Source organism: Fusarium oxysporum, chromosome VII, assembly GCF_013085055.1.
Source record: "Fusarium oxysporum Fo47 chromosome VII, complete sequence".
NCBI classification, from domain to species: domain Eukaryota; kingdom Fungi; phylum Ascomycota; class Sordariomycetes; order Hypocreales; family Nectriaceae; genus Fusarium; species Fusarium oxysporum.
In genome coordinates, this window is record NC_072846.1 from 2,942,647 (window position 1) to 2,967,507 (window position 24,861).

General features: G+C 46.8%; 6 protein-coding genes across 6 annotated transcripts; 3 read left to right on the top strand and 3 right to left on the bottom strand.

Moving 5' to 3' along the window:
* Positions 1-57: 57 nt before the first annotated feature.
* FOBCDRAFT_277156 (uncharacterized protein) lies at positions 58-1,597 on the bottom strand (the record flags this gene model as incomplete). The annotated part of the gene is made up of 3 exons (XM_054706008.1): positions 58-1,091; positions 1,120-1,213; positions 1,274-1,597. The coding sequence occupies 3 exons, from the start codon at positions 1,595-1,597 to the stop codon at positions 58-60; spliced, it is 1,452 nt and encodes a 483-aa protein (XP_054561983.1).
* A 1,134-nt stretch (positions 1,598-2,731) lies between these two features.
* On the bottom strand, positions 2,732-4,369 carry FOBCDRAFT_140130 (family 43 glycoside hydrolase; the record flags this gene model as incomplete). Its single annotated transcript, XM_054706009.1, has 1 exon — positions 2,732-4,369. The coding sequence occupies one exon, from the start codon at positions 4,367-4,369 to the stop codon at positions 2,732-2,734; it is 1,638 nt and encodes a 545-aa protein (XP_054561984.1).
* A 1,765-nt stretch (positions 4,370-6,134) lies between these two features.
* Positions 6,135-7,925, bottom strand: FOBCDRAFT_186614 (uncharacterized protein; the record flags this gene model as incomplete). Its single annotated transcript, XM_059608630.1, has 2 exons — positions 6,135-6,978; positions 7,084-7,925. 2 exons carry the CDS (start codon positions 7,923-7,925, stop codon positions 6,135-6,137), a joined length of 1,686 nt encoding a protein of 561 aa, XP_059465435.1.
* Positions 7,926-8,844: 919 nt separating this feature from the next.
* On the top strand, positions 8,845-9,934 carry FOBCDRAFT_186618 (uncharacterized protein; the record flags this gene model as incomplete). The annotated part of the gene is made up of 2 exons (XM_059608631.1): positions 8,845-8,981; positions 9,048-9,934. Exon 2 carries the CDS (start codon positions 9,056-9,058, stop codon positions 9,932-9,934), a length of 879 nt encoding a protein of 292 aa, XP_059465436.1. The 5' UTR covers positions 8,845-8,981; positions 9,048-9,055.
* A 6,591-nt stretch (positions 9,935-16,525) lies between these two features.
* Positions 16,526-19,681, top strand: FOBCDRAFT_242017 (acyl transferase/acyl hydrolase/lysophospholipase; the record flags this gene model as incomplete). Its single annotated transcript, XM_059610428.1, has 6 exons — positions 16,526-17,558; positions 17,604-17,710; positions 17,753-18,170; positions 18,222-18,542; positions 18,653-18,707; positions 18,835-19,681. The coding sequence occupies 6 exons, from the start codon at positions 16,526-16,528 to the stop codon at positions 19,679-19,681; spliced, it is 2,781 nt and encodes a 926-aa protein (XP_059465437.1).
* A 2,832-nt stretch (positions 19,682-22,513) lies between these two features.
* Positions 22,514-23,365, top strand: FOBCDRAFT_140686 (uncharacterized protein; the record flags this gene model as incomplete). The annotated part of the gene is made up of 1 exon (XM_054706016.2): positions 22,514-23,365. One exon carries the CDS (start codon positions 22,514-22,516, stop codon positions 23,363-23,365), a length of 852 nt encoding a protein of 283 aa, XP_054561991.2.
* Between the last annotated feature and the right edge of the window lie 1,496 nt (positions 23,366-24,861).

Consider the following 24,861-nt stretch of genomic DNA (forward strand, 5'->3'; position numbering starts at 1 on the left):
GTGCAAGCATTGCAGAGTGTTCTCCATGTGGGCTCCTCGCCAAATTGAGGGTCTTGCTCAAGCTTCAGCAGCAACATACTTGAAAACCACCCTCTTGTATCTGCGGATGTGGTAAGGACCCTTTTTCGTCCTGACCTGCAATATCACATGCCACTCTCCCTCAAGCTGATCCTTCTTGGACGTGGGGGGAATCATATTCGTAACGGACACCTTTGGTCCCAGAACGACGTTGCTAAAGCCAGCCTCGTTCACAGCTAGTATTCCATCTGTGCCTTCAGGGGGTGACAGAGGCTTGATGGGAACGTTGTCGCCAAAGGGTTTGCCGGTGGAGTGGGGGAATCCGGGCTCCAGGTAATAGTACCATTCAAACTCGAGCTGGCTAAGATCGTCGGGGTGGTCGACGTCAATGGTCTTGCTCGCGTCGAGGATGACGGACTCCTCAGGAGCAAACTCGATTTGCAGCAGCTCTGGGCCGGCTGAACCATTGATGTTCAGGATGGGGGGGTGCGCCGTCGCACTGAAGTCCTGATGCAACGTCCATTGCATGCGGGAGGCAAAGTCGTCCTGGGACGCGTCTCTCCAGCGCCAGATGGTCGACTGCACGCTCATGTACGGTTTGCCCTCTTTCGTAATGACTGTGTCGGGCGAGACTCCGTACTCACCACTCAGATCGTGTGACCAGGTGACTCTATTGTAGCGACCACCCCAGCCACCCCATTCAGGCCGTTCTGGGTTCGACAGGCCGTTGGGAATGAGCCACATGAAGCTAGGCGAATCGCCCTCCATGCCGAATGTGATATAAGGGTACTCGGCTCCCAGAGGGCCGAGACGGATGTTGGGGGTGAGCCAGTCGTCCTTGACCTTTGTCATATCTGGCATGCCATTGTCTGATTCGTTAATGCCAACCCATGTTGCAGCCAGGAACTCTCCAAACCCATGAACGCTGACGATGTAGAAGATGTTGGGCCAGTGAATACGAATCCACAATCCGGCGTCATCTTGATCAGAGATGGCGTAGACTCGGAGCCGTGAACGCAGCCGCGCGCCCTCTTCCTTGGGTTTGGTCTGTTCGATATGGTGCAGCGCCTGTGCTACATTGTTGGCGCCCCCCCCAAAGACCGCAGTACAGTGGCTCTTCAGACTCGTCCAGAGCCTGCACTAGACGCTTAGCGCCCTCGCTCAAAGGCTCGTCAAGGAATTTTCTTCCATAGACCTATGCTAGTGTGTTAATTCTGGAATAGAGCAGCAGCTTCAAGGGCGGGGATTGCCATACCTTAGGACCAGAGGACACAAGCGCAAGCAGCTTATCAGGGTCAGGGTACTGGCAGTTGGGACCGACATGGGTGTTCAAGTTGTCAACCACCTTGGCGTAGGCACGGATGATCCTCTCCATGGCTTCGGGATGTGTCTCATTCTGAAGGCTGATAGAAGTAGTGGCGCAGATTCCCCGAACATCAAAGTGATTCGAGTAGAGTAGGAATCGGACCAGTGACATCTCATCATCTGGTTCGTTCAAGATGTCAGACATCATAAATACTCGTGGCCTGTAAATTGCCGGCTCTTGCGCCAGCGCGTTTGCTCCGCGTGCCGCTGCCATGTCTGGGACTTGATTACAACGTCAGACAGTCTTTTTGTGTGATTGCAATCTTGACGCAAGCAATGCCTATCACCTGTCCATAATGTATTATATAAGAGGGCACGGTATAGGCCAGCGTAATAGGTGAGCCGTAGCAGAGATAGGCTTACACCGTCACCTGGAAGTAACCTTGTCTCTCTTCCTGATTGCTCTACTTGCATAAAGCGGTTACGTTTACCCTTTTTAGGCAAGCGCGGGGGGTTTAGGGCTATGGGAAACTCTGACTATACAACCCCTCCCAAGAGCTGTCTTAATGCGGTATCATTAGTCTCTTGTTAACTCAAGATACAAACCAGGGGGAGGGGTGAGAATGTTTTGCTGGTTTTATGGCTAAGGAATGGAAAGACGTGACTTGAGCGTGGTCTAACCCCCTCACTCTATACTCCATACAGGCACAAACGTAGCCGCCACTTTGATATCCAGGAGCTATTATCTCGGACAGTAATATACCGAGACCGAGTGCAGTCCGACTTGCCAAAAAGAGGGTATCAGCTGAGAATTGGATATGCCACCTGAATGGCGTAACTACTTCCGTTCAAGGGGAATCGAATATAGTTGATGTCAATTAAGTAGTTATTATCATGGCCCTCATTGTTCTGTTCGGAGCCAACTTTAGTAAGCACTTTTTAAATAATTCTTCAGAGGCGTAGTTCGTAAATTTGCTATCAGTATAGAATAGATAGAGGTTGTCCTGGGAGGTTAGATCGGTGTCCTCTGTAGCGTCTGTGAAGCGTATGGCCATAGGAACATTATGTTTCACCACTACCGGTTGCTCAAGAGGGGTCCAAGGCCATCCTACGCCTCCAACCAAATCGTATATGTAGTTGCGGATCATCTCGAGGAACAACCGGCTATTTGGCTCAGAGCCGCCGTATGCCATAATGGTAAACTCGGCGTAGTTATTGAAGTTCATTGCTATGAATAGTAGGCTGAGTTAATCCAGAAGCAAACCGTTCAAGCCAGTAGAATTGTTGTCGCCCATTTGAATCACCGTCCAATTCTGGTCTTTTAGTGCTTTCTTAACCCAATCATTGTTTTCAATCTCAGCGGCCTGTCAGGTGTCAACACATTTGTGCCGGCTTCCACTAAATACAATTATTCGATCCTGACCCTAGCCTTGAAATCTCCATATCGATCCCATTGATCTCTGACAGGACGGTAAGCAAAGTAGTCAAACCGGGCCTCTCGTGCTAGTCCGTTCAGATCCGAACAGGCCATCCCGACAAATGCACCAGTGAAAGGGGAGCCTCCCCAGTCCTGAGCACATTCATCCGAAAGCGTTGATGCATCCAGCACCGGCCCCATCTGCTTAAGTTCCTCATCTTTCATGGCGTAAAAGAAGCGTAATTTGTCTCCGCGTACTGACATAGCTAACTTTACTCTACCTTGTTTAGGAATCGAAACAGGCTCAATAGTATGACTATCCAGTGATGCTTCTTTGTTTGGGGCGGAAACCTTCATCAAGAGAAGTTCCCTCTCTCCGTCCGAGTGTGCAGTGACAGTAAGGTAGTAGAAGCTATACCGGTTGTAGTATGCAGTAAGCCCTGCGTACTGACGCTCATCCTCTGGATAGAACTCAATTATTGTCTCGGCATCGAATGAGAAATGACACTGTCGACGCGCTACAAGAGCCTGCTCAAACCAGGAGCCAATCGACTCGCGACCATATAAGACGAGTCCATTGTCTACCTCGAAGATACGGTTCGGCTTGGGCGTTCGGAGCCACTGAAAATCGGACGGGAGATTGCTCTCAAAAGTATATCTTTGCTCAGCCCAATAATTCGCATCATTGCGAGCCGCCAGCAAGTTAACGTGCAAACTGGGAATTGGACCATCCTTCACGTATAACCAGTCATCATCGGCCCAGTATGCCTCCTGTATAGCTGTCTCACGACCAAGGACACATCGACGTTCTTGTCCCGTAGGCCGACCGGTAAGATACACCAGATAAGTTCGACCGTCGGGCGTATCCACAATATCTCCATGGCCAGCCTTTTGTAATTCGGTAGACGGGTCGTCCTTTGAAGTCAGGATATGGTTCTCTGGATGATTCTCGTAAGGACCCCAGATTGATCGAGACCTTGCCATGGAACATGCGTGAAACCATCCAGTTCCACCCTCAGCAGCCAGTATGTAGTACCAGCCGTTGCGTTTGTACATGTGTGGACCCTCTACATACCCTAAACTCGTTCCTTGCCAGATGTTCTTCCTAGGTCCCACCAGCTTTCCCAGATCAGGATCGTACTGCTGCAAGCAAATACCTGCAAATAGAAGAGGTCGGTTGCGGTGGTTCCACAGCATATTGACGAACCATTTCGTGCCGTTTTCATTATCATGGAATAATGAAGGGTCAAAACCTGAGGAATTGACGTATACTGGCTCACTCCACGGTCCTTGGATATCGTCGGCGCACGTGATGTAGTTGGGAGTATCTTTGAAAGATCCGTGAAGTCGTCTGGTGCATGTATAAACAAGATAGAACTTCGATCCATCATGGGATAAGCATGGAGCCCAGACTCCACAACTATCAGGTATCCCACGCATATCAAGAAGGCTTGCACGATTCAAAGGCCGACACACTAGGCTCCAATTCGCAAGATCCTTAGAATGGTGTATCTGAACACCGGGGTACCATTCAAAGGTTGACGTGGCAATATAATAATCATACTTAACCCGAAGAATAGAGGGATCCGGGTTAAACCCAGGAAGGATGGGGTTGGTAACAAGAGGCATTTTAAATGGTGCCACAATGGAACTGAGACTTTAGATGTATGTAGGCCGGATTAGATAGATAGAGATACTGCGATTTTAAAGGGAAAAGTAGGGTTGTTGTGCAGCTCTACATGTCCACTGCTAAATTGCATTTAGCCTAAAAAGTATTTCGTATCTCTTTAGGCCACTCAAAGCTTATGGAGCTCTACAACATGTAATTTAATCGTTTGTTGGCAATCGATTAGTTATTTTTACTTTCTTGACTGGTCTTATGCATGTTTGAGTATCCCCACAAGCCTTGGGTGGCCTAAACAGTCATACGATCTCCTAAATTACTAACGACTTTTCTCTGCTCAGTCCGATCTGTGACAACCACCCGAAAAGCAAGCGTTCGTTATTAGCAGCGTTAAAAACTCGGCACATACTAAGCCGACTTAAACTTGGATTCAGTAGTCGAGATATCCCTGTGCTAAGACTTTCCTATTTAGATGTCACGTTGTAAGTTGGCACAGCAGTAGAAAGCAGTTAGCCAGCTCCCACCAACCAGGCTCAATCGGCCGCTGCCTAAGGCTACGCCAGTGTGTCTTGAGTGTGGAGCAGACGCTAGCTGACACTAAATTCACGCCACTACTGCTAAGCTCTACCCCAAGAGTCGCCGCCAACATCTGACATACCCTTATTGGCCTGAAATACTGAGGGGTTATTGTTTGTCTGCCAACAGCCGTCTTTCAATTTGCACGATCTACCAATGAAATAATCTGAATGCTTGGGTCATGGCAAATCAACCCAATAGCCTCAGCTTGCGGCAGAATCGGAAGCACGCTAACTCATTTCTCATTCCGTTTTTGAGAATTTAGATTATGCGTAGCCCGCTTCTTAGTATCCGTAGAACAGGCGATTGGACAGGGTGCTAAGCCACACTCCATGGCGGCAGCAAGGGCCAAGACGAAAATCATGCAATTGGTTGAGCCGTCCTACCTAGGGCGCCACCACATTGCACTAAGCTCGCCTGAGTCAACCGTGCATGCCAGACTCCAACAGCTGAGTGGTTTCTTCCTCCGTTTCGGGCCACGTCTCTCGACTCACGGAATAACAGGCCTAGAAAGTGTAGGGGTAAATTTAGTCTTACCTAATTGTTATTTACTAGGTAAACACAACAACATTACACTTTTTTCAAGTATCAAGTGTTGAAATGGTATATTTCAAAGCTTTTAATACTACCGCTATAACTCATGAAATTCGGTAGCGCCTGTGGGTCTAAGCTAAGGAATGGGCCCGCAGTTTCTAACTGTATGTGGTTACCACCAATTTGCGAACCCAACCTCCACTGTCCTTCCCCTCCTTGGTAACTCGCCGATATCTCGACTTCTAACGGTCGCAATGACTTCTAATTTTAGGAATGCATTTATTGATATCATATGTATATGTATGCGAAAGAACGGCAATTTTTGGCGACCCTGATGAATTTCACAGATGTAACCGAAGATTTCGATGACGACGAATGCTTCGAGATCGGACAGACCTACCGCCTTGTTTATTGACTCCCCTCTTCGCCCGGTCAACCTCAAGGGATTTCCCTGACGAAAAACGATATCTACTACGGTTGGGTTAGAATACGAAGTTGTCAATTAGTTGACGATGTCCTGAAGATGGGAAAATGGTGTTTTTGTAAGCCTGAACGCAGGGGGAAAAGGTGGAATAAATTCGATCAAAGACTCGGCCGTTATCGCGAGTGGCAGGAAGGGGAGGCTTTTTTCTGGGTTGATGATCAATTTGACGGTCAGGACTAACTATGACTATCTTCTACTGCGAATACAACGTCAGGATCCTCGATTTGGACTGTAATTGAGTCCCCAACTTTTTCTATAGTAGTTAGATGACTTCTCAGACGTTCAATAAGGTCGGACTTCTTCCCTAACGAGGAAATGTTGTTCAAAGAAGCCATTTGCCGTAATTGAGAGACTTTCAATCGTCTGAGTGTGAAAATGAGGGTATCTTCGCCATATTCCTCGTCGGGACCGAAGGAAAGCTCCTCTTCGTCACACAGCCGGTCCACAAGCTCTTCTGACTTGATAGATGTATCCCCAGCTCTCTCCCAGCCTGAAAAGTCGATATTTTCAATTCCTTTGATGGAAATAAGATGATCTTGACTTCCGTCTGGCCTTGTAGTTATTCCTGCTCGAAGGAACGAGTCTCTTATTATATCCCGTTCTTTTTTTATCCTCTCCCAAGCTCTGTGGACAATCCACGTTGTCATGATTCTTCTTTCGCTGATCGTCCAATAGGTCTTTCCTTTCCGTTCTTCTTCTAACTCATATATATCCATTTCCTCACGATAAAACTGTTTAAATAGTCTATTTATTGTCGTATCTAACGGCTGTAATAAGCTCGTACAGCCGGCCGGGATAAGAGCTGAAGTCAACAGCTGTCTCCTGACTTCGACCTTGATCCGGTCCGTAAGGTGGAAAGAGGCGGCATCCATCACCAAAAGGAAGTCCTCAGTTGCTGATTTGACGGTCGGGATATCTTCTTTCAACCACGATTCCATCAGGTCTTCGTTATTATATGCGTGTTCATTATATATCACCCTGATCCCCGGAGCGTACTGATTACCCTCATCTTTAAATATCCTGCTTTTATCGCTTGGGGAACCTTTAAATATAATCGTAGGTTCAAGCCGGCAAACGCCATCCCCAAAGATATACAAAATCGCCGTTGCCTGCCGCTTTTCCCACCCACTGCGTACAGTCTTTACCGATATAGTTTTGGAGCCTTGTAAATCCCAGGTATCTCCAGAGTCAATTTCAAAGGCTATAGGCGTCTCATCAACATTTAAAGTATACCGTTGTTTAAAGCGTCTTCGGGGCGTATCAAGGATGTTTTCAATATCCATTTTGGGTGATAATTGCTGTTTCAATGATGATAATTGTTGATCGTGTTGTACGCGCTTGATGAATTTACAGAAAGATCCACATATCTCGCGATAAGCTTCAGGTTGTTGAGTAGCCCGTTTTGTGACTCTGCGCTTGATGATATTATATCGCCTCCTGAAGCCTGCCCACCAGCCATTGGAGAATGTAAATAGTACAGCTTGTTCTTCGGATGATACTGATGATGTGAATATATCTTTTGCCCGTTTTCTAAACCATGCAGTTGATACAGCGCGCTGTTGAAGTCTCAGCTGGATGAAGTCTTCAAACAATTGCTTCTCGAGCTGCGGCCACACGGGGGAATAAGCTCGTTTTTCCTGTTCAATTGAGATAATATCATGCCTATACCAATCACTAATTGTTTGCTGTTTAACTTGAAAGTAAGCAGCAGCTTCCTTCTGCGTAGGTCTTCTGTATCCCTCAATTGATTTGTGATGGTCAGGATCGAAAATGCGGTGATGATAGAGAAACATTACAACGGCAAGCCGGCGAGCCCTTGGGTGAGACTCTTCTTTCCGCCTAACCGGCTTTTTGACCTTATAGACCCGATCCTGGATTGACTTTATTTTCGGCCCAGGTTTTGCGGCTTTGGCCGGTCGCCCGGCCCCAGAAGTATACCGCCGGACAGAGCTCGATTCACCAGTCATTTTGATATATAGTATGTATTATAATGACTTCAATTGCGATGCAAAAAGTGGTGCGCGATTAAATTGAATCCAGGGCTGCATATTTTTGGATCACCGGTTTGATATGTGCGGGGAAGAGCCTCATTGAATTACCTTCCTAATAGGGCTAGCGAGACACTAATGGGATCCACAGGCGCTACCGAATTTCATGAATTATAGCGGTATTTCGGCTGGCCGCTGCTAACGGAACGGGCATAGATTCCATCTACGTATAGTCTATGTAAGAAATTTTCCACACTCAGAATGCCGAATACTTTCGGGGCTAAATGGCTGGGAAGTTTAGCCCCCGACCAAGCGGCCCGTTCTTTGTCCTCAAATCTGGGGTTGGGCGCTGGCGATTGTCACGCCTGCTGCGATTAGCGGGCTACCCAACGCACCTACGACGCGCTGTGCCCCATTTCAATGGTACCGGAATGCTTTCATGGCAGAGATGGAGGTTATGGATCGTAGGAGATGTCACCTCGCTGATACCGCCACTTCGCACAACAAGGCCAAGGTGTCCCCTTCATCGTCAAGATGGCACATCGCTGGTTTGAGAAAGTTGAAGGCAAGGCCAAAAAGGCTGTTGTAGGTCGCTCTCCAAGAATTCGCCCCAGCTCCTTCACTACCTTCGCTGACACCATCAATGGCATTTCAGGAGGGGCGGCAAAGGCAGTCACTGCTAGTTTAATCCGCGAATCGTGCCCTCGGATTCACTATTATTCCGGTAGCGAGATCTTGCACAATGCAAGCCGGCCTATGACGTAAGCGATGAGGGCATCATCAAAGAGGGGCTCCACAACGGGCCATCTGCCAAGATTTACTGCTGGTGACGTCACCTACCTTTGATTTCTCCATAGGTTAGCGAACAGACGATTTCACGCCCCCAGCTCAATTGCGGCTCGTCTGCCACCGACACCAGGCACTATATATTGTCCAGCTTCCTTGAAATTGGACCCCAAATCAACGAAGACGCTACTATAAACAAATCTCGTCAATGATCATTCAGAGTCCTTAAAAACAAAAAGCATTAAAAAGGTAGGGTATGATTCTCGTAGCTCCTCATTCCACCGCTGCGATCTATCATGTCTAATCAACAACCAGGCAACTACATGATGGGTGAAGGAGGATCTATGGCAGTCGATTTTATAAGAAGTAAGCTGGGTGTCGACGCTTTCAATACACTACCCATTTCCTCCAATCCTTTTTGGGAGCAATGGTGTTCAATGGACCAGCGAGCCTTTCCTCAGTCGGGGGAAAAAGGCAATTTGGTGAGCGTTTACAGGCAGAATAAATTCATGTTCAATGATTCCCTGCCTACCTCCCTAGCCAGTTCCCTGGATCACTGGAGTCATCCATACCCTGCCGCCACCTTCACGGCTACACCCTCAGCCTTTCAGACGCGGTATTCCCAAACATCCCACCAGTTAGGCCTCCCGTCTCCGCCCTTAACTGCTAAAAGGGAGGAGCGTCAAAAGAGGAAGCGTTGCTTAAACAAAAATTCAACTCGCAAACTTTGGAGACGAAATTCCTCTCAAGACACCAAAGCCAATACAGCGACGGGAGGAGGAGGAGGAGGAGGAGGAGGAGGTACTTGCTGTTCAAACAGACCTTGCGGTACCCACGGCGACCATGGTAATGAGCACTCGGACCAACAAGACAAGAACCATAGCCAACATGCAAAAGAAAGGAATCGTATTGCAGCCGGCAAATACCGAGCTAAGAATCGAGAACATAGGCTAAGAGTCCAGTTACAGGTGCAAGAGCTGGAACAAACCAATCACGACCTGTCCAACTGCGTAGCCAACCTGACTCGTGAGGTCCAGGAGCTCAAGATGAAGCTTTTACAACATACCGATTGCGACTGCTCGCTCATCCATGACTACCTCGCCGCAGAGGCCCAGCGCTACGCTTGTGGACTCAGTAAGCAATCGCAGCTCGAGGCTATTCCCCCAGCGCAGCATGCAATTAAAGTACCACAAGGAGAATAAATTTGAGGATGGGGAATCGAATAGTGTTGATACCATTATTTTTTTGTCTATTTATTTTGGCGTGTATATGTCTGAGGTTCTTATTCTCACGGAATACTCGTGCCGACATAAGCACGGGAATCGTTCTGTGTTTATAGTCGCCCTAAAAGTATGCTCTGGTCTCACGATCCCCCTATCTCTCTAGTCCGCTCGCTGTATCGTTATATTGGCATGTTTCGGAGCGCTCCGCGTGTGATGGTCCGATTGGCTTTATAGCACTACTTGGGTAGGGCCTAGAGACCGGCCCCCCTTAGCTTGTGGTATCACTCCGCAAGCTCCGTGCCCAAGCACGGGGGGTGCACTGACAGGGAAAAGGGTCTGCTGACAGGGAAAATTGGGGTACCTCAATTTGGCTGCAAAACCCGCCAAATGAAGGTACCGACTTTCCCTCGGTTAGTAACATAATTCAGACCGGACTAGCCCCTCCATCTGCATCTACGGGACAAATGCATCACAACCACAACACCATAATATATCATCAAAATCAGGTATGTTATTCATTCTTTTTCGCAACAACTAAGACATCCTACCTAACTTCAATAGTATCTTTAACTGATATATCATCATCATCATCTTCTTCTTCTTCTTCAATCTCTTCATCATCTTCACTTCCATCGATACCGGTATCCAATTCATCATCATCAACAGACAACGCTTTCTGCTTTCCACGCTGTTTTCTCGAAGGTGAGGCTATCAAATCGACTGCATCTTTGACTATATTAATATTATAGTCAAAAGGAAGAAGGAATGGAGGATTCCAGTAAAAAGGGAAGATCTTAGGTATATGTTCTTGCTGTGCATCTCTTGCTTGCTTGGCCAATAGCTTGGATTCTTTCATCTTTGCGTGCATCTCACGGTGAGCACAATATCTTGTAGCTAGAAGCTCTGTAGACTTGATACAAAGCTCGGATTGAGTCTTGATGAAGAATTCACTGACTGTGAATGGCCTCACTTCCTGTGAGTATGAAGGTTGACTCCTATGTTGTTCAATAGGATGATATTCCTTCAAAGATGACCGTAGTAGCTTCCTTACAGAGAAAAGCCACCGCCGTAGATATACAGCCTCGTCTCTGACCTCCTTGGCATAATAACGGCGAAGCTCTGCATCCTGATTTGCCCGTCTATTATGTTGATCCTTTGCGACACGAAGTCTGGCATCATAAACTGTAATTGGCCCGTAATTTGCTATGATAATAGTTCCTTCGTCCCGTTCTGAACGTCGTAGGTTCTTCTCCTTCAAACGGCGCATCTCCTGAGTAGCTGTGATACCGTTCAAGGCAAGGGTTGTGTGTGCTTTTCGCACTTTTTCGTTAACATGTAACACACTTGGGGTCAGAGGCACGCCTGAGGATATTGAAGATTCAATACGAAGGGCCACATAACCTTCGTATTGCTTGATTTGCCGTAGATTAAGCTGAGGTGTTTTGACATTGTTCCAGATAACCGTTGGAGGCGTGGAGGGCATCATTGGAATCCCCTCGTTGCGATGAGTATTTTGATGTATATCTCGTGATGATTCGCCAACTTCTTCTTCATTTGAATCATCGCGAAAGTCACTGCTGTGGTTGGGATAACCCTGGTGTGATATAGCCGGGAAGATCACGTTCAGCAACCTCTAAAGATAGGGATGAAAGAGGGTTGACCATTTTGTTGATAACAACGGAGGGATCAAGAGGATAGATGCCGGATTTCGCCCACGATGAGATGATAGTACTTTTCTTAGTAGCTTTGCGGCGAATCTCCTGTAAATGAAACATAAAGTCAGCTTTATTGAAGTCCGTAGCACCGTCAGCGATTTCCCTGAGTAAGGCTTCCTGATGCCAATGCTTATATGTACTGAATAATCCAACATCTAACGGCTGAAGTATATGTGTCAGATGAGAAGGGAAGGGATATAAGATAATATTTGCATCTAGAGCTTTCTGATAAAGCTCTTTGGTGAAATGACTTTCACATCCATCATAAAGAATAACTCGAAGATCTGATGTATTTTGAGGCCGGGTAAGTCTCTCAAAGTGGTCAAAGAAGTCCTGTGCCGTGATATTGTCGATATAGCCTTTTGGTGTTGTGACTATCGTAGCCTGCTCGTCTAGGTCATTATCCACCCAACGGGAGGGAATCTGTACGCCGGGCATGATGACAAACGGGGCTATGATTCCTCCTGTTGCAGATATTGACTCCACGATAGTCATACTAATAGTCGTATGTGCATCAGTTAACAGAGGGGAGTCGATATCGAGGAAAGTCCATATCATAATACCGTTCATTAGATATCCTATTATAAAGCCGGTCTCGTCGAAATTCCAGACATTATCGAAGTTGATGTCTTTTCCCTCGAAAAATTCTGTCCATTTTGCAAACCACTCTTCGACATTGGCTCGGTCTGCCATAGCTTTGCGATTTGCAGCGAGAGTACGGCTCTTTCTCCTATGAAAGACTTCACGATACCGCCTGAGGAAGCGGCGAGCCCAGAATCTTGAGGCATGAGGCTCACGATGTGTAGCCTTAAGCAGGGAATTCGCATACTGACGAAGTGTGCGTTGTTGTATGTGATGCCCCTGTGTTACTCTCCTCCAACACCAGGCGAGTATAGCTTTCTCTTCTTCCTTGCTGAATAACGTCCTGTTGCCGCCGTTATCTCTTACAGGATGATGGCCGTTGATCCTAGTGCGAAGTCTCTTATAGTTGACTTTCCATGCTTGTGCAGCGGCTCTCATAGAGGGATAAAAGCCCTCTAGATATAATGCCTTTGCTGCGATGGTGCGTTCTTCAATATTATAGTCCGTGAAGCGGGAAATTCGTGGTAAACCAGTCTCAGGATTGATATATATTTGTTGTGCTGATGGAGCAAGCTCTGGGCTTTCAGATGTCATATTTTTTTTATTAATTGAAGTACTATTGTAATAGTTGTGATTGATTTAATATTTGTTGTTGAGGTGGTGATGTCAATAGAGGCTGTGGTGTTGCGGTAGATAAATAATTGTAGGCATCATAGGTGTAGGAAACGGGGACATGCATATAAAGAAGCTACAAAAATTTGGCGGGTTTTGCAGCCAAATTGAGGTACCTAAATTTTTTCCCTGTCAGCAGCCCCTTTTCCCTGTCAGTGCACCCCCCGTGCTTGAGGCACGGATACCGAAGGTAGTAACGAAAGCACGGGGGGCCGATCTCTAGGCCCTACCCAAGTAGAGGGAGTGCGTGCAGGCTCGTGGAGAATCGCAGCACTTCTTATGTGCCAGAAGAATGTATTTTAAATTGACAAGTTCCATTCGTAGTTGGGATATCTCGATCTTTAATATTAAGTTCTGTAAATGGTGATCCTCATGAGAACGCAGACCTGCTAACTGGTTACTGCTAGGCTCGTCGCGGGACATGGCAGGTCTCCGGAATGTAGCCATCGTACTAGCATACGCCCACAAGACTTCTTTTGACTTAGAATCAATAAATGTAGCAGGTCACTGCTTTAGATGGCTTACAGATAGACGATGTCAACTTTGCCGCTGGCTGGCTCCTACTGTACGTAGGCGAATTAACGAGGATGATTCTGTAAGGAACTCATACAGAGGTCTCAAGTCCCTAAAGATGTGGAAAAGCGGCCTTTTATCCCCTCTTTACTATTAGGTTGATTAAGGGACATTGGAGTTTTAAATATCTCAGTATGACGTGAAGATGTCATGAGCTTCCCATCACAGGACTGTCATAATTAATCATAAGAGTCACTGGGGAAGTAGCGGTTCACTCCAGATGGCGCACTCTGCTAAAAAATGGAAATTCAAATAAAATGACATCTCTAAGGCTCAAATGTTCAGGATCTCACTGATGATAAGCTTTCTCCTGTCTACCGACAACATTGGACTTTTGAACCTGGATCTCCTTGCTCTACCACCTGCCAATTATAATCAATCGACTGGCGCACCTTCACACGGTGCTCGCCACTCTGCTGGGATATAAATGCCGAGGGTGTATGGGTTGTAAAAGACGGAAAGAGGATGCTTTGGTTGTCTTCAGAGTATTGAGTCTTGGAATCGGTTGTGGTGGGATCAACAATTGCTCTCGGCTGTCGTTTAGCTCGTGTACCGGTGATGGAGTTCTCTTAGAGAGTAGCCAGACAGGGGCTTATATTACGCCCCAGCCATATCCGAATTCTCCCGTGTCCCTAGTCATCTGCGTGTATGATTTCTTGGGGTTGACAGCTGGGTGATCTAGAGAGCATGCATGTATACCTCAGGTCTATATCTGAGACCGTAGTCCCTAGCTTGATGCTCACAGTAGATTCTATTCGTTTGGCACAATAGTACTGTAGCACTCCTTGGCTCGTTAAGATACATTCCACCCATCTGAAAGTCCGTTGATTCAGACGAGCATGATGGCATCAAGCTCACCCACAATCCTCGAGTTTCATATAGTAATGCACTTGCAGGCCCGAGCCACCTCGTCAAGGACTCCTATCAGAACTGGCATAGAATCTGAATAACAGCAGCGTCAATTTCTGCCATATCTATTTCAAGAAGTGTTTTCACATCCTCGGTTCCGCAAAGCCAACTTCTCACCTCGTACCGAATTAAGCCTAGAAGAAGCTCCATTTGATCTAAGGTTTCGAGAATTTCTGTACCAGATAGCGGAGCACATCGATTGATAAGATCATCAGTCATGCAAATAAGGCCTAAGGAGGCTGCTCGAATCTAAAATACCCTTGTCAGGTATGTATGGAGTCAAGGACGAGAGAAAGATCTACCAAGTTAAAGTTGCCCGTGATTAACTTCGGAGAGTTTTCGCAGGCTGTACTGCCCACATGGCTTTCGGATCCTGTTGCGTTGGGCTTGCGGGGAAGGGTTGTCACGTATGACATCCTGAGCAATAATAGGGGGACGGCCGAATGCTACGGGCCCACCAAGAACGAAGCATAAACTATAAAAGTAAAAATGTAAAGCTCAAAGGGTGATTAGAAACCTGAGGAGCTCTAACAGTTTATAGGGCATGTTAACTTTAATTATGATCTCGCCAGCAGCGTCGCCTTTCATTTTATGGGAAATCTTCGCGTCGCCGAACGGGAAAGCAAGAAAAAAGAAAAACAAAAAGTGACACTAGGGGGCAGCAGGGTGGGGAAGACCAAGCTCGATGTTCAACTTAAGCCAATAGCAATCCGGTTAGGACCCCTTGTGATAAAAAGTTGACGAAGTGGGGTAGGAACTTTTGTCGTGTTTCATGGATGGTTTTGTGTCCGCGCCAGGGCCTCGATTACATCTGGCCATGATCACCATTATTTAGAGAAGACGAGGCGAGACAGCAACACCGCCAAGACATGGCAGCTGGGGCAGAGTGGACACTAAAGCAGGAGTTGGGATGTGAGAGTGAAAGATTCGCACCCAGCGCACCTTACCTGCCTGCTTTTAGAGAAAGCGGCGCCATTAATGGTACGACGAGGTAAGCAGCTAAGCGCTGAAGGGCGAAATAGAGACTCCAAGGTCGGGAATTAGATAGGGCTGCAGGAAAAGCGGAGTCCAGAGTGGCACGGTGTGTTTTACGGGACGTGCACGCTTGCACGGCTCACTGGTTGATCTTTTGCGGTGTGATTGAGTTGAATTGATCGCCAGCCTGGTCATCTCCTAATATTACTTTTGCTTATGCTCCCGTACCGCATTCAGCGCCCAGTTTCATTAAGTACGTATACCACTCAGCCAAGAAAAATCTCCAGCGCGCCTTGTCCCTTCTCTGAACTTTCTTCCGCGGACCCGGGCTCGTGGATCCCCAGGCTGAATTAGGCCGCTTAAAGCTAGATATAGTATGTAGACACGAAACACTGTACTCCACCAAGTTGATATGGGAGAGGTGTAGTACAGTCGAAGGAGACGAGAACCCCGCTCTATATTGCTGAAGATTCCTCAGAGACATTGTATGTACAGTAGAATGAAGACAAAGCGTGTACGGTGTTTTTCGAGGACGACTTACGAGATTCTCATGAGAATTGATGCGGGACGTTCAAGTAAGTTAAACTTTTGGTATCACCAAACCAAATGTGAGAACGCCAATAGTTCATGTCTAACCATGAACTTATAAGCATTGTTTCTATGAGGGATATAAGAACTGTCAGCTAGTGGATAGTTAATCGTGTCAGCAATTGCATCGGAGGTGATGATATCTCATGTGATGTATCGTAATAGACAAGCCGTGGTAGGCCGAAGACTGTCGAAAGGACTTCGTTTCGACGACAAATTCACCACTGCTAAGCCAATGCCATTCTGCATAGGAAACGCCTCACAGTGTATCATTTTCAGAGTTCCTAGTGATATATTTTGTACTTTTAAGTCTTTGTCGAGTTTCGGATGCGGGAAGCCAGGATATATCTCTAATTACAAGCGCTTTGATATCGTTTATGTCCTGAAATGAAGCCTGATTGAATATGGAAAGTGGCACTCAAAGGCCTTATTTTGACAAATATCAAGGCAATGGCTACGGCTGATAGGGGACTTTTGGGCAAAGCGTAGCACCAAGTCTGTAAATACTTAAACATGGCCTAGACATTTTCACAAAGCACTTGATGAACCACCAAGAATGAGTCGCTGCCATCATACATGCTGGCTTAAACCCTGGAGCCTGGGCATAGAGAAGGGCTTAGAGGTCACAGACCGACCTCAACGTTTACTGAAGGAATTCGAAAATCCCGACGCCGAGAGCGCTGGCCTACTGGTGTTAATCGGAAATCAATCGAAACAGGCGGCCTTCAAGAAGCTAAGTTTTCAGACGGGCAGGATCCGGGCAAGGGCAGGAGGGGAAGTTCATTTACTTGTCTCTTCGTTGAAAGAGAATCGCCGTAAGCGTATCGTGATCGCCGATACAGATGCGTCTGGATCACAGGTCAAGTTGCCGTTGTTGAGCGCCAGTGCTTGCCACGCTGTAAAAGTCTATACTGACACGAAGCAACAAGTTCCTGAAGATGGACTCGACTATGAAAATCTCTTACGTAGAACTCTACTTCCATCTGCTGACGTTGTATGCATATTCGTCGATGATTTAGGAGGATTTGGTGAGTCGTTGAAACGATTGCGTTTCTGGCTCCAGAGTGGACCACCATCAACTAGCCCAGTGCGGCCACATATCCTGCTTGTAGTAAGGCAAGAATGGAGACAGAGACACGAAAGCGATCTTCAGAGGTTTGTAGCAGAACACCGGTCTAGAAGTCTTGATCCGAGTTTCAGTGGCATCACTCTCGTAGGAGTTCCCAGGATGTCTGGTAAAAGTAGACGGCGAAGCGGCGGACAGACGCGGCGATGGCAAGTGCTCAGTTCGGAGTTATCAAAGGCATTAGAGACCAGTAGACAGGCTCGACGACGATCTGACTCCATCTTCTCGGTATACCATCTTGCTCACTTCTTACAGTATGCTGCTAGCGTAGCGTTGAGCGTAACTGCGGAACCTTTCAGCTTCGTGAAGGTTTCTCGGCTCCATCGAGGAATAGCACCAGACTTGAGTGACCATATCAGAAATTTTCTAGGAAAGTTTGAATTACTCAAGACGTTCCGGCAGGTGGCTGTCCCGTTGATCGCCTCCAGTCTCCTCCTTGACCATTACTCACCTGGGATGCACCGTAAGCTACCAGAACGCTTTATTTACTCGTGTTAACCGAATTTAGCCTTCGACTGTCACCAGGTTTTTCGTGAACTCTACGAAAACGCTTGCTATCAAGCCAGCTCTGAACTCAAATCAAGCTTTAAGATGCTCATATCACCTTCAGAAACCGTAAGATTGATATCGTGCAGCATGTTCACTCAGTTCGCGCAGTCCCAAGCTTTGGGCTCGATGCGTGACTGGCATCGGCAGCAACTCGCCCGAAATTTTGGTATATTACGAAGCATCGTGTCGAACGACACCTGTCTTAGCTGCATTGGGCGGCGGCCGCAGTACGGCTTCCCATGTGGACATCTTGTTTGTCAAAATTGTATTAGAACGTTCAGTCCTAAAAGCAGCTCTGACCCGTGGGAGTATGCACCACAATCATGTCATATCTGCGGTCAGCCCACCCCAGGAATTTCGATACGTCTGTTTCCTGATACCAGCCGACTCCGGGTCTTGAGTATTGATGGTGGGGGCATACGTGGGTCCGCCCCAATTGGCTTCCTCAAGGCGATCCAAGACGAGATCGGTATACCGTATTATAATGTACAACGCAGTTTCGACGTCAAGGTCGGGACCAGTTCGGGTGATGTTTGCGTACTGACGATCCGTGTTTGCAAGACTAACGGATGTGTAGGTGCATTGAGCGTCATCTGTCTGGACATTCTGGGATGGAACGTAGACGACTGCATGTCTCATCTCAAGCAGTTTGCCCAACAATCATTCATCCAGCGTTCCTCGCGGTTTACACGTTTACTAAACCGTCTTCCACTTTTGTCCAATGTGGCATGGCTATTCCAACTGATCTGCACATTGCTAGCTGATAGCAAGTATACTGCTGAGGGACTGGAGAAGTTGTTGATTGAAACATATGGCCAAAACCGAAGTACAACCGATATATCCCCAGCCACCGCTATGGGGGCCCATGTAGGTGTAACATTGACCAGAGCACGTGATGGCAGCGTATTCCTCGCCACAAACTATAACAGCGCCACAGGGCAAGCCCAGGATTCTGGTGCGTGCCGTTGGGAGTGCCACTTACTACTATCTTTTGCTAACAGCGACTAGATTATCGTCATCTCAAATTGAATGACGGGCAATCTCAAAGTAAATGGTGGCAGGTGTAAGTGGAATCGAGACCGCCTCAAGGCTAACAAAGCTAAACCTCTGCAGGTTGCGATGTGCAACAGCAGCACCGTAGTACGTGGATATGGTATCTTGTTCGCAAGTCATGGCTAAATCATGTACAGCTATTTCAAGCCAGCGCGTATCGGCGACCTCGGAGTTTTTCAAGATGGTGGGCTTGCAGTTAACAATCCAGTGTGCATTGCTATTCGTGAAGCAACATTGTTGAGTCCAGATATGGCGGAACCTAGTGTTGTGGTTTCACTTGGCACCGGTTCTGCTTCAGACGATGATAATGGGCCATCGGGCATTTTATCTGAAAAGTTCCTTCCTAGACTTTCAAGAGCTCTTTGGAAGCAAACCGGTTCAAAAGTCACGTGGAGCCATCTTCTGAGTCATCAGAGAGCGGATAGCGACACAAAGCTTTTTCGGTTTGACGTCGACTTCATGGGAGAAGAACCTTTGCTCGATGAGGTAAGTATGGTAGAACGCGTACGACAGACGGCCCACGATACGGCGACACGATCATCAAGCCTCCGTAGACTGTGCCGCCATCTGCGGGCTGAGCTTTTCCTCTTCGAACTAGATGAACTCCATCCACCGTACTTCTTGAGGGGCGCTTATCAATGCGCTGGTCGCATTATCTGCCGGTTGAGAGCTCACACGCCAGAATACAAAGGATTCATCAGGCAGCTGTGCGAGAGAGAAGCGGCATTCCGAGTAGGGGCCCAGTTCCTGAGGATTACGTATGAGAATATCAATACAGATCTCTGTTTTAAGGTAAATTTCGCTGTACCAACCCTCAGTAGTTCGATCTCGATTGCTTTGTTAGAAGAGGCGGATGAGGAATCCCACATCAACGGTTCACCTTTCGCGATAGAATGGCTTATCCGAAGGCAAACACTGAATGCCGGCTTTGGCACATCCGATCATCGGGAATTGGCGCATTCTGATCTCGATTGTGTTCCATGAATTCGACCCGCCACTTCTCAAGTCTAGGATGACTTATAGGAGCGGGTATCAATGAACCATGCCATTGCTAGGCGTTATATTTACTGAAGCTAGTATTTAATACTTCTGTTACCCATTGTTTTAGGTGGAGAAACTAAATTGCACGATGAGGTGAGATTGGAGTTCTGTTTCAGAGAACAAGTCACTGTACAGAGGAATTTATAAAGTCTATTAAATCAAATAATCATAACATTTATCGTCGCTGAAGGGTAGGCCAAGGTCACGCGTAGACACAAGGGTCGGAACCACTACATCCACTCCACTTTGGACCAAGTAGAGTGGATGTACGATTTTTTAGGCAATTACATAGTGGATGTAACACATATTCGACCGGAGTGGAATGGATGTACACACGTGGATTTATAAGTGGATTTATAAGTGGAATTTTGAGGCTATTCCAACCTCGTGGGTGCCTATTCAGCCTCACTTTCAGAGGTTGACACTAACTCTTCAGCCTGTTGCTGCTGTGATGTATCGTCAACCTCGCTGACGCTATCCTCGCCCTCCAATAGCCATTTTGTCTCAGCAAGCGCCAGCTCGCCGTCGCTTAGAGTCCCACAACCGGCATCATGCTTACTTTCAAGGTGTGATTTAAGCAATGGATCCAGATCCTTGATAAGTCCAGCACGGTACCAAGAGCGTAAGACCTGACATATGGCGATGATCTCAGCATCCAGGTTCGTACGCAACCCCGAGACCATTTTGCCAGCAGCTGAAAATAACCTCTCACACTCCGCTGACATCGGCTGAATCGTCAGGAAGTCCAAGGCCATCCTGGATAACCGAGGATACCTGCTTTGCTTAGTGATCCAGTAACCAATTGGATCACGAACGTTGCCGTCGCTGGCGTCACGATCTGTCTGCCACGCTTGGTACTCGTCACCAACAATAGCTGCTGCGTGGGCTGGTAGTGAGTTTGGCACACGGCTGTTCTTCTCGAAGGGGTTGAAAAACCGAGGGTAGTTTCTCGTATAATGTTGTTAGAAGATTATCTGTAGGGGTGATCGACCTCGGCTAACTTGGGTCCAGGTACCTCGATTTAATAGGCGATTATATACAAAAATACGTACTGTGAACTGTACACGGTCAGGGAATATCTCACTGTATCTAAATCCACCTAAATCCACTCCATTACATCCACTTTCAGGTCAAAGTGTAGTGGATTATTACGTAATCTGAGCGCCGACAAGTGGATGTAATAGAGATGGGCCACTTATATGTGGTCCACGTGGATATGCAGTGTAGTTGGTCCGACCCTTGCGTAGACATATGAAACGGAAATTGTCATACATTACGTATATTCGGTCCATTGATGCAGATTTGTATTCATGTTAGGTTCTATGAAAACTCTACGACTCGGAGAATTTACTATTTCCGTGCGCAGTCATAGAAGGCTCCTGCTTGCACGCCGCATCCCAGTATATGCTTACTGTTCAACAATTCACCGCAGTAATAAGACAGACAAACTTTCTTTTCTCTTCTTTCCTTTATACTGCGGTCTTCTGAGACTAACGATGGCATTCCGCAGCAGACTTCAATCTTCATGTTCGCCCATTAAACCCGCTCAAGTACGCCCGACGTCGCTGCTCGTCTAAGTACCGGTATCCCTGTCTACCCGAGATTCGTATGCACCACGACTGGATAGTCGAGCCTTGGGCCTACATACGTATCAGCACCCTCTAGGAGATTCGGTCATTGAATGTTGTTGGCTGATGTACGTACCAGATGTGCTCCGTATCTTCCATCGATGATTGCAGATGAATGTTATGATCTTTATGCGAAAGCTGAATGTAGCGTCAGTGGATTCGCATCGTTCGTAGTCGGTGGGATATTTGACTCCGACGTAGGCTCGTCAAGGGAAATGATAGGAATTTCTGAATCTTTGACTGGATCAGGGATCAATTTGGGCGGCCTTTCGCTGGTAGCGATCCTCGCGCTTAGAGATACGATCAGTTGGTTCTGTGTGGCAACCATCTCTCCGCACGTATTCTCGTATGCCACGAGCCGATCTTTACGCGCCTGCAGCTCTAAGATTTGACGCTTTAGGTGAGTGTTATCATCATCTAGTCGACTGCAGAATTCCAGCCATTGTTGCAACTGATTCAACATATCATGAGGCAGCGAAGCGAGAATATTTGAATTACCATGAAATTCTTCAGGCATATTGACTCACTCCTACACAGGATCAGATATCGAGCAGAGGCTTCTGGCTCATGGGCCTTAAGTATCTAGGTGCCCTGCTAAGACAGGAATACAAGATGGAATACCTGCCCAGGATATGTTTGAGCCCAGAGACCGTCCAATCTAGACTAGCTGTCATGGTACAAAGAACCTGCAGTCTGGAAAAAGTTCGAAATGGGCCAGCAAATAACATCGGCGAGATTTAGATCTTCCCGGATGCCATCAGAAGGTCTGTTCATGCCTCTACATTAGCTAACCAAGTCACTTGATTAGGACATAGTATTACATCAGGGGGAGGTCTTAAATACACATTTAATACCAGTTCTCACAGGAGTCTCATATGGGACTTCATCTATGAAATATTGGTGCTTCAACGTGAGGAAGGGTCTTCTCGAAAGGAGTCTTCAATAATCACGTTGTATCTTATACAGTACATTGCAATCCACATAGGTTCAGCTGCGAGGCTGTTCTGCCTGTTTGGCATCTCGATAATTAACCACTTCGCTTTGAATTTACACAACGACAAGGAGAAACTCAGAATTTATGGATAAAGTATTTGCGTGCCTCTTGGGTATCAAGGCATCTTCATAGAAGCAAGCTATGGGTCTCCTTATGCACGACAACGTTCTTGAGCCAAGAACACCTCACAAGTCCAGCCTTCGCAGTGGCAGACATTCAAAGACACAGTCTATTTATGTATCTTTGAAAACTCACATGAACGACATATTGGGCACTTCCAGAGAAAAGCATAGTGCTTATATCATCGACAGCCAGTTCCCCAGGTCTGTTCCGAGATATGATACGCAGTATTCGTTACTAGAACATTCAACGCCTTCCAACAACGACCTCAACTTGCATATCAATTCCTCATCTCCACCAGTCAAATCAACAAAGAAGAGCTTCCGGTCTCCGATCTGCTTAGCAAGAAAAATAGGGCGTCAAATAGGAGGCTTCCGGAGCGGATCAGTGCGATATCCAGCCACTACCTCCGAACCTTTAGAGGAAGACATAACACATAGACAGCGTCATGGTGTCGAGATTGAAACGCGGACGGTTCTCGACAACAGGAAAATGAATCCTTTCTCAAAAACACGGAATACTCGATACTTGGAATCAAGGTATTCTGGTACAGAACCTTTACTTTGCGATCCTCAGGCTTCCAGGCATCCGAGGAGGGGGGATAGTCCCCCGGAGGAAGAACGACATCATGTTGATATTGCGCAGGACAAAAGTTATTTCTACACATCGTCACAAAGCGACTCAGAGAGTGTTCGCCAATTTTCTCATCAGTGGATGATATCAAAGATCAACAATGCATTGGATCAGCTCCGAGATGCTTTCAGTCTCGATGAACATGAGAGGGCCTTCTTCAAATCTCGCAGGAGCATGCCAATAGACAGTACTCCAAAGCAATACTCAATGTCATTGTTTATTGACGGCAGAAGAGTTGCAAGGAATTGTTGAAATCGATTCCGAGAACGAGATCATCGGCTTACCGTTTAACTTGATGAAACACGTGCGCCATGGAGTTATAGTCCGAACTTGATGTCTCAAAAGATGGATGAGGGGAGGATTTAGATAGATGATTATTTAGATGATTATAAGACTAAATCTTTGCACATTTTACAGTAAGGTGCGGGTTCACCGTCAGTAGTTTACTACAATGCTTTTATGGAAAGTGTCCCAAAATGGACTAAGCGTGGCGCAAGACCCATGCACAGCCAGAGTCGAAATGAACCCCGCCATCTCTCAGTCGTAATAGCCTCATTGTATCTCGGCGGTCTGGAATCAGGTGCCGGTGTTAAGATGAACCTATGATCGCTTTAATAACCTGGGGTTTATCTTGCTTAATAATCATCGCTTGGTCCGGTCCTGGATAGAGTCCACATTCATTCATATTCTTTGATACTGATCTGGATGCTGTTAGTGAGCGAACAGGACAGGGACTATACTAGCGTCATCAGTAAGTGAGATGTGCGCCACATCTAGTCTGTTTTGGGTCACTTACAACAAAATTACGATGGTGGACTACTGACTGTGGACCCGCACCTTACTGTAATAAAACCTTACCGGTAGTATGTCAAGATATCTCGCCTTTTTTTTCTTTTCTTTTCTTTTTTTTTTTTTTTTTTTTTTTTTTTTTTGATAGGTTACCTGACGTAGCTTTGCTCCTATCCAACCTTATTCGTAGGGCTATTTGCTCGAGGTTCTGGCCTAGCGTCGAATAATCTCTTGTCTACCGAGATTGACAACGAATCTTTCACCCCGCCCTTTTTTTCCCTCTCACGATCAGTTGATAACATTGAGCAAAATGTTCGCTCAAAGTCGGATATGCTAAGAACGGAACTTGGGGAATCACATAGCACATTTCAACTAGGGCGCTTATCCAGAAATTTATCTATTTCCAATTGGTGAAATCGTGGTTAGGTTCTATTTATGCTATTCTCTATGTATATTTGTGCCTTACAACTTATGACGGTAAAGCAGCCAAATAAAATTGAGCGACTGCGTGTTCGAGGGCTGTGCTCCAAAATGTTGCACTCGTTTGACAGAGAGTCCAAGAGCTAGCAGTCTGGGAAGAATCGTGAACCTATTGCGACGTGATGACATAACTAATTTCTGATTTCAACCTTCATGCCGAGAACTCTTCGGCTATGCACACACACACACACAAGTCTATTTCGCCCGGTAGGCTAATGCCCAAAGGGCTCTGAAGCTAAAATTACATAACGTCTCTCTAGTTTTTGCCTTGCTCTCGCTAAGCCTATGAAAATCTCGCCTTGTTCTTTCCAGTCTAGTCATCGTTCTTCGCCTTATCCTCGTAGATACTAGTATGTAGCCAGCCGATTTGAAGCCCAATTCCTCCAAGTGTTCCGTTTCCTATCTTCGGCAGCTGAAGCGATGCCTGCTGTTAGCTGAAGCGATGCCTGCTGTTAGCTGAAGCGATGCCTGCTGTTAGC